The following is a 16,361-nucleotide window of genomic DNA, read 5'->3' on the forward strand; positions in this document are numbered from 1 at the left end:
GGAAAGTTGAACTCAAACTATAATTGTGAATTTGTCTATTTCTCTTTTCATTTCTGGTAGCTTTTCCTTCATGTATTTTGAAGCTTTGTCATTAGTTACGTATACACTTAGGATTGTTATGTCTTGGCCAATTGACCCTTTTATTGTCATGTGATGTCTCTTTCTCTCTCTTACTTGTAATTCTTTGCTCTGCGGTCTACCTTGTCTGATACTCACAGAGTCACTGCATCTTTCCTTTGACTAGTGTTCGCATGGCAGATCTTTTCCATGGGTGATCTGTCCCTTAGTCCAGTTCTCAAAGTCTTTGGTAAGCTGTCTAGGGTCAGAGTTGCACATGGCTAGCTCTGGGGTGCGCCCAGGAATCCATAAGCCACTTTGTTGAGTCACTTTCCAAAGTTCCTTCCTCTCCACAATCTCCCTCGTATCATCTTTTCTGATTCTGATTTTTTTTTTTTTTTTGAGGCTTCTGGCCTGAAACCTGGAGCTTTAGTTACCCTGCTCTGTGGCACACTTCCTGTGACTATACCTACTTCCAGGGCCAAGTGGCAGGAGATCACAGAGAGAAAAAAGTATTAGGGGGTCACTCCACCCTCTTGGGACTGCAGCTCTTCCACTTGGAGAGGAAGGTTCCTCTCCCTCAGAGCTTCAGGTTCTTTCAGGCCGGCTGGTGATTCTGTTGCTGCCACTGCTGCCACTACGTCAGGATTTCATGGAGGTGGGGGCTCAAAAGAGTGGAGCAAAGAAAAGAAGAAAAAAAGGTCTTTGAACCAAAACTGTAGGGTTTCTCCTAGAGATCTCTCTGTCTACTCCCCAGTACCCACTTCTGAGTTTTGAGTTGCCTTGAGTTCAGGTCAGGGGACGCGGGAAGGAAGACAGTCAACTCATTGCTGCCTTGCTGGTACTTTGAATTCTCATCTTTCCCAATATGCCTGCTACTGCTTACTTTTCAAAATTTTCAAAGAGCTACTTTATGCATGCATTCCGTGCAGGTTTTATAGGTACAATCGGTGGGAGAGACAGGATATAACATACTTAATCCATCTTACCTAGAACAAGAACCAAACTGCTACTTCTTCTGGTCACTTAAGATTTTCCTGTTATCCTTTTGATGTCTTCAGGATCCATAGTGATATGCTCCGTCATGGCTGATAAAAGTAATTTGTGTTTCCTCTTTCTTTATCTTGATCTTACAACAAGTGTATCAATTTTATTAATTAAAGAACCAATGCTAGGCTTTGTTGATTTTCTCTACAGTTTATTTTCCATTTCATTGATTTTCAGTATTATCTTTATTATTTTCTTCTCTCTACCAGCTTTTAGTTTAATTCAATCACCTTCTTATAGCCTCTTAAAGTGGAAAATTAGATTATTTATTTTAAGCCTTTCTTACTTTCTAATATAAGTGTTTAGCACTATAAATTTCTCTGTAAACACTAGTTTATCTGCATACCATAAATTTTGGTGTGTTACATTTTTATTATCATTCAGTTTAAAATGTTTTCTAATTTCCTTTTTGTCGCATGGGTTATCTAGAAGTGTATTGTTTAAGTTTTAAATATTTAGGAATTTTCTAGATATCATTGTTACTAGTTTCTAATTTAATTCTTTTGTGGTTAGTGTACATACTTTGTAAAATTTCAGTGTTTTTAAAATTTATCAAGGCTTATTTTATGGCCTAGCAAATGATTTATCTCAATGGATGTTCCCTGTTCACTTGAAAAGAATGTGTATTATACGGTTGTTGAGTATGTGTTGTACCTGTCAGTTAGATCACTGTGGTTGATAATTGTTCAGATTTTCCGTATTCAGACTAATTTGGTGTCTCCTTTTTGTGTTAATTTCTGAGAAAGGGATGTTAACATCTCAACCCACAATTGTGGGTTTGTTTATTTCTATATTTTGTTCTGTCAGTTTTTATTTCATGTATTTTAAAGCTCTTTTATTAGATACACTTTTTAAATCATTTTATCTTTTTGATAGTGACCTTTTATCATCATGAAATAAAATCTTCTTTATCCCGGATAATATTCCTTATCTTAGAATCTATTTTGTTTGATATTAATATAACCACTCCTGCTGGTTGTGACTAGTACATGCATGATATATCTTTGTTTTTAAATCCTTTTACTTTCTTTTTTTTTTTTAAGATTTCACTTTTCCTTCTTCTCCTCCCCAAAGTCCCTCCAGTACATAGTTGTATATTTTAGTTGTGGGTCCTTCTAGTCGTGGTATGTGGGATGCTGCCTCAGCGTGACCTGATGAGTGGCGCCAGGTCCGCGCCCAGGATTTGAACCAGCACAGCCCTGGGCCACCGAAGCACAGCGTGAAAACTTAGGGCCACGGGCCTGCCTCTAAATCTTTTTACTTTCAACTCATTTTTCTCATTGTATTTAAAGGACATCTCTTATAGACAGACCTAAGACACCCAGTATGACAGCCTCTGCCTTCTGATTGGAGTGTTTACTCTATTTTCATTTAATACAATTATTAATATGATTGAATTTAGGGTTGAAATTTTATTTGTTTTGTGGGTTTTTTTGAGGAAGATTAACCCTGAGCTAACATTCATCACCAATCCTCCTCTTTTTTTTTTGCTGAGGAAGATTGGCCCTGAGCTAACATCTGTGCCCATCTTCCTCCACTTTGTATGTGGGATCCTGCAACAGCATGGCCCAATAAGCGGTGCGTAGGTCTGCATCTAGCATGTTGTTTTTCTATTCATCTCTTCTGTTTTTGCCTTTTTTCCTGTGTTCCTCCTTTTCTGCCCTCTTTTGGGTTAACTGAAAATTGGATATTTGTTAGTTTTAATTCCTTTGTTTTCTTTTATTTAGAACTTTTTGCTTTTTTTTTTTTTTTAGTATTCTAGGGCTTGCAATATGCATCTTCAGCTTGTCAGAATCTACTTAGAGGTAAAGTTGTACTTAATTTTAAATATAGGAAACTTATTCCTTCTTTTGAACTAACATATTATTAGTATTTATTGTAGTGCATGTCTATCTGCTGGTGATGAATTTTCTGTTTTTGGTTATCTGAAAGTGTCTTTAGTCTTCACTTTTAAGGATATATTAGTTGGACCTAGAATTCTGGATGATATTTTTTTTTCTTGCTGCATTTAAAAAATGTTCTGGGGGCTGGCCTGGTGATGTAGTGGTTAAATTCATGTACTCCACTTCGGTGGCCCAGGGTTGGCTGGTTTGGATCCCAGGCACGGGCCTACACACTGCTTATCAAGCCATGCTGTGGCAGGCGTCCCACATATAAAGTAGAAGAAGATGGGCACAGATATTTGCTCAGGGCCAATCTTCCTCAGCAAAAAGAGAGGAGGATTGGCAGTGGATGTTAATTCAAGGCTAATCTTCCTCAAAAAAAAAAAGTTCTGGTTTTCTTCTTTTTCTTTTTAAATGAGAAGTCAACTGTATTCATAACATTTTCCCCTATATGTAATGTGTCATTTTTCTCTGGTTGCTGTCTTTCATCCCTGGGTTTTAGCAATTTGAAATGCAATATGATGTGTCTGGATTTAGTTTTATTTGTATTTATTCTATTTAGGATTCTTGAGCTTGTTGGCTTTGCAAATTAATGTCTTTCACCAAATTTGAGAATTTTATGGCCATTATTTCTTCAAATATTCTTTCTGCCTTACGTTGTTCCTCTCTCTTTTGTTTTCTGCCTTTATGACTACTATAGGTACCTCATATAAGTAGAATTATACAATATTTCTACTTTTATATCCGGCGTATTTCACTTAACATAAGGTTTTCAAAGTTCATCCAGGGGCCCACCCCGTGGCCGAGTGGTTAAGTTCATGTGCTCTGCTTCGGTGGCACTCACAACTAGAATATACAACTATGTACTGGGGGTGCTTTGGAGAGAAGAAGAAGGAAAAAAAATTCATTCATGTTGTAGCATGTATCAGAATGTCTTTCCTTTTTGAGGCTGAATAATATTCCATTGTATATATCTACCACATTTCGTTTATCGATTCTTTATCTGTTGGTGGACATTTGGGTTGTATTCACCTTTCACCTATTGTGGATAATGTTTCCAGGAACATTAATGTACATACTTTTTTTAAAGGAGCTATCTAATAACTTATTTGGTATGTATACCTAGGAGCGGAATTGCTGGGTCACAGGATATTTGTAATCCCATTTTACCAAGTATTTCTAGATGGCTCATCAGAATGGCTGTACCAGTCTACCTTTCATCAGCAGTGCACGAGAATCCCTATACCCAGACATCCCACCAACACTGATAGCTTTCTAATTTTTGCCAGTCTGAGAGCTGTGAAATAATACCTATTTTTCTGAATACAAGATACTGTTTGAAACCTCTCTCATGTTTAAAGACCTCCAGAGGAGGCTCTGTGGGCATTCCCCATCATCTTCTGCCCTAACCTCTAACCAATTCATTATTAGGAAACTATTCTAACCTAAATCTTTCCTGCTGCCAATGAACTCAGCTCTTACTCTGTTTTATCAAGAACGGCATAGGAAGGAGCCCTTTGCTTTCTGCAATCTCATTTTGGACTGTTTTCTCTTCCAGCCTCTAACCTCAGTAGAAACCTCCCCAGAATCCACTACCCAGGTCTCAGACTCTCCTGAGTCTCTGCCAAGCGTGACCGTGACAACAAGCTCTGAATACAGTAGCCCAGAGATGGACAGGCTGGTCTCCTTTAAATACAAGCAGCATCAAATCTCCCAGCACCTCATCCAGGGGAAAATATCAAAAGTTTCTCTGCCTACAAAATCCCAGAGCTTCTTGGAGAGTCTGAACCCAACCTGGACTTTGCTAAAGAATACCATGAAGAAGGAGCATCTGATGTCAGAGCTGTGCACCAAGATGCGACTGAGGGAGAAGCTCTCCTTGCTCCCAGCTCACCACAGTCCAAAGCTGAGTAACCAGTCACGTGAGTACCGGTGTGTACAGGGATGTGCCAAGAGCTTAGGGGATGGAGTAACCAATAGGACCAGTCCTCATCTTAGGGGAGCACTCAGCCTGAGGGGGGCGCTGCAGTCCCTGCCCTCAGAGGGACCCCAGTCTGATGGTGGAGACTAGTCCCTGTCCTTAGGGAGTCTCTAGTCTTATTGAGAAGATAAGAAAAATAAAAATAGAGTGCTATGTTTCAGTACCCTCTTCAACATTTCCTGGTTCTCATTCGGTTGAGGCCCAGTCAGCTCAGCCTGTGCCACTTGGGGGCATTCAGTATGAAAAAACAGGGAGAGAAACTATTTGGAAGAAAGGAGTAATGGCTAATTCTGATTTGAGAGCTTCCACTAGTTTTAGGCCAGGGGACCCTGGTGGGAGGTGGCCTTTGCCAGGAATCTGTCTGAGGCCAGCAGCACAACTTGATGATGTCAATGACTTTGCCATTCCAGAACACCCCTCCCTCACCCAGGAGTGCTACTTCCACAGGCGAAGCTCTGGCAAGAAGAGGCAGCTGGACGTCTCCTCCCTCCTCCTGTTGCAGAGTTCTCACGGCCAAGATGTTTCTCCGAATGATCTGCTGGTGGTGGCCACTCCAGCCCGCCTGGATCCAAGGCCCGGCCGAAGCCATACAGGTGCTATGAGGGACCTGTGTAGACAGAATCAGGAAGCATACCGTCACTGCCTGATCTCTGGCCAAAAAGGATGTGAGAGGAAGTAGGTAGGCCCACCCACATTCCCTTAATGTTTCGGGTGCCTTGGCAGGCGCTATGTGTATATATTTATGGAATGTTGGGTAGGCACATGGATGGATGGATCGATGACAACATAAAGGTAAGTAGACAGTTAAGACTAACCTCAGTCAAGACGTGACCCCTTTGCAATGTCTATTTCTGCTGTGACTGATCTGTCCCCACTGCTTAAGTGCACTCTGCCTTGTCTTCCACTGATGGCTAAAATTAAGACAGTCATAACTGATGATCCCAGAAGTAGAACCATGTCAACCATGAGGGATTGATTTCCACACCTTTCATGCTGTGCCCGCCTGGCCTAGGTCCAGGTCACTTGTCCCCAAAGCTGGCCCTGTCAAGGCGTATACTGAGGGGGCAGAACAACAGGACAGTGGAGGCTGAGAAGATTTGGAAACAAAGGACTTGAAGCTTTGACTCCACTCTGTGAAAGGCCCAAAGAGATAGCAAGGAGCCCTCTGTCAGAACTTGAGTGCTTCTGAGGAAGGTGGGTGTAAAATTTAGGAGAGCTCTACACGTAGCCTCATGTATAGTAGAGGGATTTGTGATGTTTAGCTGCCTAAAGAAGAAGGCTATACATTTTAACCATCTCCCTTGCTCCTGCCACCTAAAGCAGACTGTGACCAGACAGTCTGACCTGGCCCCCTCGAGAGCAGTGGCTCACACCGCAGGAGGGCCAGCGAGGAAACATCAGCCTATAGGTACCACTTTGGGTGATGAATGCATATTCAGCATAAAAATGCATATTCCAAGGCCTGCGCCCAGAAATTCCCATTCAGTAGGCCTGCGGCGGGTGGGGCAGGAATCTGCATTTTAAGAAGCTCCTCTAGGTGATTCTGATGGTCTTCTCACCACCCTTAGAGAAAAACTGGGCCTGGTGTTTCCCAAACTTCCCTGATGGTATAAATCATGTGGGGGCCCTTGTTAAGCCTTTGGTTTCCTAGGCCACACCCCTGGAAATTCTGACACAAGAGGTTTGGGATGGAGCCCTGGGAATTTGTCTTTTGCGTAAGTCTCTCCAGTGTGGTAGCGAGCGCTGCCCTCCGTCGCCACTCAGGCCTGGGCAGAGGGATCTGTGACAGCCGGGCCTGGCGTGTGGGCCTGTTTTTGGAACAAAAATCCCCGATCTTTACGGAGCTCAAACCCACTCGCACTATCTTTGGTTCATTATTTTCCAGTACTGGAATTTTAAGTAAAGATAGGGTTACCTAATTATTTCTATTTATGCTCGTACTGTTAAAAGAAGGGAGGTCATGTAGCAGCTTACAGTGACAATTTGGATTCAGTATGACTGTTAAAATGAAGTTGTAATGATCAGAAGCCACACAGAGAAAGGGAGGAGATAATTATGTTAAGAGGGTGTGATCCAGTGCTTCCTGCATTGACCACTGAATTTGGCTCTGAACCTCTTAGCAGAAAGGGCCAAACACAGCATTCTGTTTTGATCTTTTTTGTCTCCCCAGTCAGAACAGAAACTCCCTAAGGACACAGACTGTGTCTCCACCATCAAACTAGGGTCTCCATGGAGTCAGGGCCTTCATTCCCGCCCCTTCCCCCAACTCCCAACCCAGACCAGGCACTCCTCAAAGATTGGGACTGGTTCTGTTGGTTACTCCATCCCCTGAGCTCTCGGCACATCCCTGTATGTGCTGGCACTCGTGAGTGGCTACTCAGCACCAGCTTTGGGTTGTAGCGAGCTGGGAGTGAGGAGAGCTTCTCCCTCAGATGCATCTTGGTCTGACATGAGACGCCTCTTCTTTGTGTCATTGTTTAGCAAAGTCCACTTTAGATTCAGACTCCCTGAGAAACTCTGGGATTTTTGTAGGCAGAGTTTTTGATATTTCCTCCTAAAGGAGTAAAGATAAGTTTACTCACCTAGCAAATACATAGGTCTTTAGGACGTACTTCTTTCCCTGGCTCTAATTTCTAAGAGGGGTTTGTCATGTGGTCATTATAGACTTTTACTACCATAGCGGACAATGACTGAAGGCACTGACATGTTTTTTTTAATGAATTTTAACGAAGGTAATAATTATACTTTTTTGGTAGCCTACCATATAGGTGCCAGCACTCTTCTCGATATGTGTTTTATTTAATTTCCTTCCAATCACAATTGTGCACTTTAGAAAAGAAAAAAACCTAAGGACCAAAGCGCATAAGGCTTAACATTCAGGAGGTCCCACGGCTTTCAAGTGGGGGAGCAAAGATCTGAGTCAGATGTTTCTGATTCCCAAGCCCCAAGCTCTTAAAGCCACACTATCTTTCTTTCAAATGGCGTTTTTAATACTAGTCTTCAGTTAGAGCTGAGGGCATAATAAATGGCTCTTTGCTGAAGGCATTTCCGCAGGTAGCAGAGATGGCCAAGACTAAGCAGGGCCTCCTAGATTTTCCTGTGGAGCCACCAGATCTCAGAGCAGGCCCTCTGCTTTTAGGTAAAATAATGGCTTCTAAAAATTCCCGACTAATCAGACCATAATGGACTACACATACAAGGCAAACTAGCCAAAGTCTAATTATGTGCAGCTGAATGCCTGTCTATTAACACACTGATTTACAAATGTGGCGTGGGAATAGGGCTTCTGCATAATACGTAGTGTTTGAATGAAACAAGGAAAGAGCAGAGCAGAGGTCCAAATTACTTGGGAGGTGTAATAATAACGCCTTCCATGCATCAAGTTTACGTACCATATCTCTTGTAATCCTCAGGTCCACGCTGTGAGGTTGGCAGGGCAGATATTATTATCTTATCATCAGTTTGCAGGTGAAGAGAATCAAGGTTTGGGGACAGTAGATGACTGGTACAACCTCACACGAGTAATGGGCTCTGGACAAAGAGCCCGATGTTTCTTCCTCTGTACCACTCTGCCATGAACTTAGAGCCTGTCCTGACCCATGTGAGGAATGGAGCCCTGACAAATTCCTCCATCTTCCTGCTTAAATCACTATAATCTCATCATCTTTCCTCTGGGTCTACTTTCACAGTGGGTCGGTCACTGAGACCAGGGTTTCAGATCCGTGAAAAGTTAGGTTTAAGGGATAAATGGCCCATTTTGTAGGAATTTAGTGATAATTAAAAACTTGCTAAAATGGGCTGCCTGGCACCTTACTGAATAAGTGGTAGCTGCAGTGATATGATGATGATGGTGATGATAATGATGATGATGATGATGATAATACTGTGCTGATGGTGATGAGCCCAGCATGGACTGAACAAGACACATTTGCTTTCTGTGTACTAAAACCTTTGCATACATTATATCAATCCTCAAAGCAACTCTTTGTGGTGAGTACCTTTGTTATTCTCTTTTTTCAAATGAGGAGACCAAGATTTAGAGAGGTTAAGTAACTTGCCCAAGGGCACACAGACAGTGAGAACTCCTAAGCCTGTGCTCTTAACCACTACCACTTATCTCCAGCCAGCCATGTTGGCAACTCTTAAATGATCCCTATCAATTTGGGGGCTGTAAGGATACAGGAAGATGATGTTGTGTAGGTAAACTGGGTTTCTGGTGCTATGGATGTGAGTCACCTGAGTAATTCCTGACCCTCTAGATGGGAATGGTAATGATGAGTTCATTGATGTGAATATTCTAGTGGCCATTTTAAAGGAAAATCTAAGAAAAATCTTTTTCTTTTTTCCAGAATCAGACTGGATCTCTGCCATTTTTTCCCTTTCCACTTCTTACTCCCAGGAAATGATTTATCTTTTCCTACAGTGTCTATAATGTCCATAGAATTAACTGAAAGTTTTATTTCCTCAGCTAGATATCCTGATCTTGTAATGACCTCCCCTTAGCACCACTGAGGCCAATAGCCTTGCCTTTTGTGTCTTCCCAGTTAGCTTACAGCGCTGTAGGACCATGACTTCTGGGAGTTACTGGTGCTGCCCCAGGACACACCCCATTTGCCCCACTAGTGGCATTCCTATGGGTTACTCATGTGGCACCAGCATCCAGAACTCTCCCCCAGATACAGCAATGTGAGGGGAGGAGCGTTCAGAGAAGGACTCAAAATTTCCAGGAGTTCAAAGCCCTCCGTCCACCAATAGGCTTGTGTCAGCTGGTCTTCAACTGCAAAGAGAAAAGAGAGAAAGGGCTAGGCATGATGGAGAACTCTGGGCCCTGAGTAAGGGAGTTGGGGCAGTTGTAACTTCACCAGGTAAAGACCACACCTTCTCCCAGCCCAGCCACCTCAGTGCCCAAACGTCATCCTGCTGCCTCCCTTACCAGCCCAACTCAATCCCGCCAGCGAAGACAGAGGTGAGGTGAGAGTGTCTAGCCTGCAGGTGATTCTTCCGTCGACCTGCAGAAATGATGCATTTTCCCTTCAAGTGTACATTAATAAAATAAATCGCCATGCTCAATGCCGGGACAAGGAGCCTGATCCAGAGTGAGAATGGGACGGGGAGGGGAAGAGACAGTTCTCCCGAGATCCCCTCGTTAAGAAAGCTCCAAATCCACTGAAAATGTGTCAGGAGCCTTTGAAGAATTTCTTTGGATGAATGGTTTACAGTGAGCCCTACCCTCTTGCTGGGAGCCCAGAGCGTCAGGTGGCCCTTTAGGGGGCGCTGTGGCTGCCGTGTCTCTGCCCAGCATGGGCCCTGGCTAGCCTCCAGGCATGACATCTCACTTTGTCTGCCAGTTCAGTCTCCCCCCTCTCCAGGAATGTAACCCAAGATTTTTGCCTCCCTTGCCCTTCCTGAGTCAGATCCCTGACAGAGCGTTGGAGGAGGAGTATGGGGAAGGGGTGGAAGAAGGGTGAGGTCTGTAGTCAAGCACCTGCTTCACAATGGTGACCCAGCTTTGCCTTATGGATTCCCAGAGGAATGAATTTCTGGCCTCAAGGATGTCAGGGGATTCTGGGATGCTTGAAGATTACAGTACCCCTCAGGCAAAAGACCTGCAGTATGTAAGATATTGAATGGAGAAGTTGGACTCAAGCCATTTGTGTCCAACTGTAAAGCACACACGTGTACACAACACCTTCAGCTCCACCTAGGCCTGGTTTTCAAGGGCTGCTAGTGTAGGGTTCTTTTTAGTAATTAAGTCAAGGCCCACCTGGATGGCAGAAGAAGGAAGCCCTGGTTATCACTGGGCAGACTAGTAAAAGCTTAACTGTCACCTCAAGTCGTCCCCCGCTACCCCTTCACTAGCCCATTCTCGATACCATTTAGAAGGCTCAAAATAGACTGATCTGAGGCCGGTTCTCCCATTGTCATTATCAGGTTGTCATGCATCATAACCTGGCCCAGGCAGAAGATGTAAGACTTGCTAAATGGGGCTTCCCAGAAGCTCTACAGCTCTGCCTTTTCCTCCCTAGTCACCAGCTCCAGGCAGTCAAGGTTCCTGATGATAAAAAGGAAGTCTCTTAATAAGGTGAAGTCAGAGTTATTTGTCTTCCCAAGGGACAGTTTGGTACCAGCACCTTTGATCCTAGAAACAGGTCAGCTTCATGGACATGCAATCTATGCGGTCACCAGGGCCCTGTACTTAGAAGGGCCCTGCACTTGGTTTAATGCTCTGTTTAATGCTCTTGAAATTGTGAATAATTTTTGAACAAGGAACCCTGCATTTTCATTTTGCACTGGGCCTGCCAAATGACGTAGCCCGTCCTGCCTAGAGACTAACAGCTCTGGATTATCCAGGGAAAAGGCAAAACGGCAGGCAGCCTTCCTAGGCCCACCCACCTCCTGCCTCTTCACCCACAGGGCTCTGCAGAGCAACTCTCTACTGAATGCTTGTGGGGGACAAAAAATGCTTGTGGCAGTCCTTGCCCCCGTGGAGTGTGCAGTGCAGTAAGACAGGTCCACGAAGAACAATCCTGAGTTAAGTGCGACTAAAAAAGTGTCAGTAGATGAGAAGGAAATGCCCTCACACACCCAGCTGGGAGGATGTAGTCCACTTCATTGGAGGAGGCGATATTTGAGGTGGCAGGAAAAATAAATAGGATTTTTAAAAGTGGACATGAAGTGTGGGACTGAGGTATGGAGGCCTGGAAGAAAATAACAACCCTGAACATGATCAGGAAGTAGTCTAGTCCAATTTGGTTGGACCAGAAAGGAAAATTGGGAGATGACAGGGGAAAGATAGCTTAAGGACCATATTGGTGACCCCAGGGCCCTTTGTTTAAATTGCCATTACTGCACTCCTCATGATGGTGGACTCGTTTGCATGGCTGTCTCCCCACTGGACCGTACCACGTCTTTACATCTTTATATCTCCCGAGTTTAGCCTAGTGCCTCGGACATAACAGGAATTCATTAAATATTTACTGAATGAGTTAATATTGTGGAGGGTCTAAAATGTTATCCTGGGAAGTGTTTGCCTTGTTCAAGTGAGCAATGGGAAACCACTGAAGGTTTTTGAATGGGAGAGAGATTTCAGTGTTAGAAAGATGAATCTGGTAGTAGATGGTAGGATGGATGATTGGCAAGGCGAGAGACTGAAGGTGGGAGAGCATTAGGAGGCTCGGATGATGGCCCAGGGTCAAGCCCTTGCAGCCCCTGTTAGGATGGCTGACTGTGGGGAGGAAAAGCAGGAGGCAGGTGAGAGAAACACTGTAGAGCTGGGACGTGGCAGCTGGACAAATGGAGGGGAGAATGGAAAGGGAGCAAGAAAGATGGCTTCAAAAGAACGGAGTCCCCTGAGAGAAAATAGAAACACTGGGAAGAGGAGCTTTTGGAGGATGGAGATCCGGGTTCTGTTTCATAAAGCTGCTGTATGAATTCCTGTCCCCAGATGGATTTAAAAGAGCAATACTGAAGGAAAGGTTTCCAAACACAAAAATGATTTTCCTAAAGACCAAGTTGTTAAAAATAGCCATCTTGATTGGGCAGGCTTTCTTGGTCCCCAGGTTCAGAACTACCTGGGCAGCTCAAACGACATGTGGCCCCCCCCACCCCGGCCCAAATTAGTCAGGGGTGGGGGTGTTGACCTGTATTTAGAAAGCTCTCTCAGAGGGTTCTGATGCATAGCTCTGTTTGGGAGCCACTTCTGGCTCACCCCACACTGGACAGCCCCTAACACGCCTGGAACAGGCCGGGGAACTCTCCCCCAGCCTTAAAAGGCGATTTCAGATTCCAGTTTTCCTTCTACTCTGGCAGGGAAGGCGAGTCAGGCAGATTGGCAGCTGTTCCAAGCGTTGTCCCCGACCCATCCTGGGTTATTACATGAGCTGAATGTAGTTATTCATAACTCCTGTCTTTACAGCTGGCATGTCACTTAGCTTAATTACAGCACACAGTGGCATTTCAACTCAAGGAATCTAAAAAAGCAATAAAACGGGTTTTGCAAATTGTTAGGAAGGCAATGAAGACCTTGGAACTGCAATTTATGAAGCATTGCTTTAAATTATTTTGCATTCTCCTGCCATGACTCTTAAGTTATTAACCAGCAGCGTCAGAAAGCCAAGCAGGCCACGTGTCACATAGAGGGTGTTACATGTTTCCGAGCATACACGGTGTGCTGGGGAGGTGGCTGGAGGCTCCAGGAGCTGCCTTGGGGTGGGAGGGGTTGTCTTTGTTCTCAGCATGTGTTCTTCCCATCAGGCACCTGCCAATCACGCTTCCGCCATAACTCTCCCAAACCATGGGCTCTGACTGGTCTGGGGTGACCTTCAGCAAGGACCCCCTTCCTCTTTACTCCCGGACATCCACTGTTCCAAAAAGGCACAAGGAAAGAAACGTGGAAGAGCAAAACAAGTCCTTTTATATCCAGGATTGGTGCCTGGCTTCTCTGGCTCATTGAGTTCTTTTCCTGGTTTATTTCCTGGTTCCTCTTAATCTTTGAGAATGTACTTCTTGGGCAGCCATTTTAAAGGAAAAGACTGTGACTGTGGTGTCTCTCCACCACCCTGCTTTCTCAAGCCTAGGAGTCTTAGGAATGATAACAAAAAGGGACCCCGTCCGTCTGAGAAGGGGGCAGAAGCAGCAGGAAGTGGAGCAGGCAGCGCTGAGACAGATCCCTTTTGCTGTGAGCAACATTGGTCAGCACGATAATTGGGAGCAGAATGCCAGCTGCCTCAGCAGCCATGCCAGGCGGGAGAGCAAACACCGAAATCCTGTTGGCAAACCCAGCAGGGCCGTCGCAACATGGCCAAAGCAAATAGGGGCTGAGGCCGGCCCACTGCAATGGACTCTCACTTCCCCCTTGGATCTGGCAGAGAGAGAGACTGAGCCAGCTAAGCCCACGTATAGGGAATCAAGTAGCCATGGGAATGCTCATACCCATCCCTGGGCTGGGGTCCGAGCTGGACCCTTGCTCTCCTTGCCATGGTCTTTCATTTGGCACAGACTGAGGAGAGTCTGATAATGATACAGCATTTTCACGGCTATTCCTTTGTTTATTCTTCAGCAGTCCTGTGAGATCAGTATTATCCCCATCTTCCAGATGAGAAAACTGAGGCCCTTGGAGATCAAAGACACAGAGCCAGGACTTAGTCTCGGGGCCTCTGCCTCACTGTCTGCTGCACTTCTCATTCCCTCCCCCCATGTCAATTCCCACAGTCCCTTCCCGGCAGAGCTCCCACAGTCTAAAGGGGACTTGAGTTCTTTCCATTTCATAGCTGAGAAGCAGAGGCTCAAAGGTGGGTCGGGGTGGGGGGGTGGGTATTTTTGTTTTTAGACCAAGACACAGCAGTTGACATCCGTGATTCTGTCTGCCACACCCACCAGCACAACCGGAGGCCCAGTGAGATTAATATATTTACGAATAGTTTCAATTCTTTGGATATTTCAACAGACTTTTTTCCTCCCTTTTTTTAAACAAGAAAGATCTGAATAAATATCTCTGGTTTTCATGTAATAACGTGGTTGTATGTGGACACGGCCTTGTTAGACCCTCTTATGACCTGCAGCCTCTTGATGTCTCTAGGATCCGAGGTACCTATGAAAATTCATACCCTTGCCGCCTCGTTGGAAAATTTATATTTCGTGGAGAGATGCACAGTAGCTATATTCATATCCGATAGAAGGACTGGGCTCCTATTGAGAGAAGAAAAGCCAGCTGTTGGATTGGCTGTTCCCTTCTGGGTCCCCATTCCTCCACACATTTCCTGGTTATTTGAAATTTCCTGATTATTCTCCAACGTGCCTTTTTGAGGGGAGGGAAGGACAGGAGAAGAAAAGAGGAGTCGTTTACTGGATTCGGATCCTATAACCAATCCTTTTTCTCCTAGCGTTTTCATTTGCTCTGCTTCTGGGGACTTTGCCGGGAAATACCACTTGTCAGAAGGAGCCCGGGAAAGTAGAGGTGGAGGGCGTGACTGGAGCAAGTCCTCTATTCCCCGTCTCTGGAGGGAAAACTTAGAGGGCAGGTGGGGCTGAGGGTCCCCAGGAGAGAGCGAGGCCTGTGCGGGACTAGTTTGGAGATTCTGCTGGAGAAGGTGCGCGTGGGAAAGGCGCAGCCGGGCGAACTTGCCGGGAATTGGAGATTAGGACGCGGGGAGAACACCTCGCTCCCCACGACACAGGCCGGTGTTGCTATTCTGAGTACGGCTGACCCGGGGCGCTGAGCCCCGCGCTCTTCGGCGGAGAGGAATCCCGGGTCGACCGTTACTCACTGCGTGCTTCCCCGACACGCTCACACGCGCTGTCCCGCCCGAGCGCCTCCCGGCACCACCGGCGCCCGGACCGGGAACTCGGCCCTGCAGCTGCCGGCTGCGCGGGGCCCAAGGGCTCCCGGCGGGAGAAGCCGGGCCTTCGCGCCAGCGGGGTCTGCGGGGGATCCGCCCCGGCCGGGAGAAGCAGGACGGAGGCACGGGGAGCTGCGCCTGAGCGCGCAGTGGAAACGCTCAGCGCGGGGCCGCCACCCGCTGCTTCCCTGTCGCTCTCCTCCCAAAGCCGCCGAGGTGGAGTCGGCTCCCCAGGAGGAGGGAAATCGGCTTCCTCCGGTATCCACTTAAGAATTCGTGTCACTGGGGTTTATTTAGCGCGTATTATGTGCCAAGCGCCGGGGCAAAGCACTTTACGAGCTTTATTATCCCCCCAGCCACCCGATGAGGGGGCTACGATGCCCATTTACAGATGAGAAAACTGGGTCCGAGAGGCGCAGTAAACCAATATGTGTCGGAGACAAGACAGAACACTGCGGTGCCTCCAAGGCCACGCGGGACCTCGGTGCGGCCCTTCTGGGACCACGGTTGCTTGAACTTGAACCGTGTGCTCGGAATTAGTTTCCAGTATGAACATCAGTTTAATGCCACGCAGGGGAACAGAGCCTTCCAATGGGGTCACCTCCCTCCTGTCGCTGCTCCCATAAGAACTCTAGAGGAAGACAGGCTAGGAACGTCAGTTACCCCGGTTTCACAGAGTAGGAAACACGCTCAGCAAATCCGGCTCACAGCTAGTCGGGAGATGAGCTCCAAGAAGCTCTTCTGATGTCCTAAACCCAGGAAGAGCTTTCAGCCAGGTCCCTCTCCTGAGTTATTTTTGTCTTCCATGTAAATGGGGTGCTGAAAACACAGGCTGCTGGGAGTGTCTCTGCCCACAGTAGCTACAAATTGCTACATCTGCCCCTTCTCAGAGTCGTTAGATCTCTTGGTGGAGGGCTATCTCCTGGACGTTAGAGGAAAGGCAACTGAGCTCCTGAGCTCTCTCCCTCTCTCCCTCCCTCCCTCCCTCTCCCCCTCCCTTCCTCTCTTCCTTCTGCTCAGGGGGCTGTGGAGAAGAGTGGAGTTGGGTGTTTCTTC

General features: G+C 46.1%; 1 protein-coding gene across 1 annotated transcript in view; it reads left to right on the forward strand.

Annotated features, from left to right (window-relative positions):
- TTLL6 (tubulin tyrosine ligase like 6) overlaps positions 1-14,421 on the forward strand; it is a 39,107-nt gene extending 24,686 nt beyond the window's left edge. The window contains exons 12-13 of the mRNA XM_070483075.1: positions 4,546-4,909; positions 5,379-14,421. Of these exons, the coding sequence (XP_070339176.1) occupies positions 4,546-4,909; positions 5,379-5,647 (633 nt within the window). The 3' untranslated portion in view covers positions 5,648-14,421. The remainder of the gene's footprint in view (positions 1-4,545; positions 4,910-5,378) is intronic.
- Positions 14,422-16,361: the final 1,940 nt, after the last annotated feature.

This window comes from Equus asinus, chromosome 13 (genome assembly GCF_041296235.1).
Source record: "Equus asinus isolate D_3611 breed Donkey chromosome 13, EquAss-T2T_v2, whole genome shotgun sequence".
Taxonomy (NCBI): Eukaryota; Metazoa; Chordata; class Mammalia; order Perissodactyla; family Equidae; genus Equus; species Equus asinus.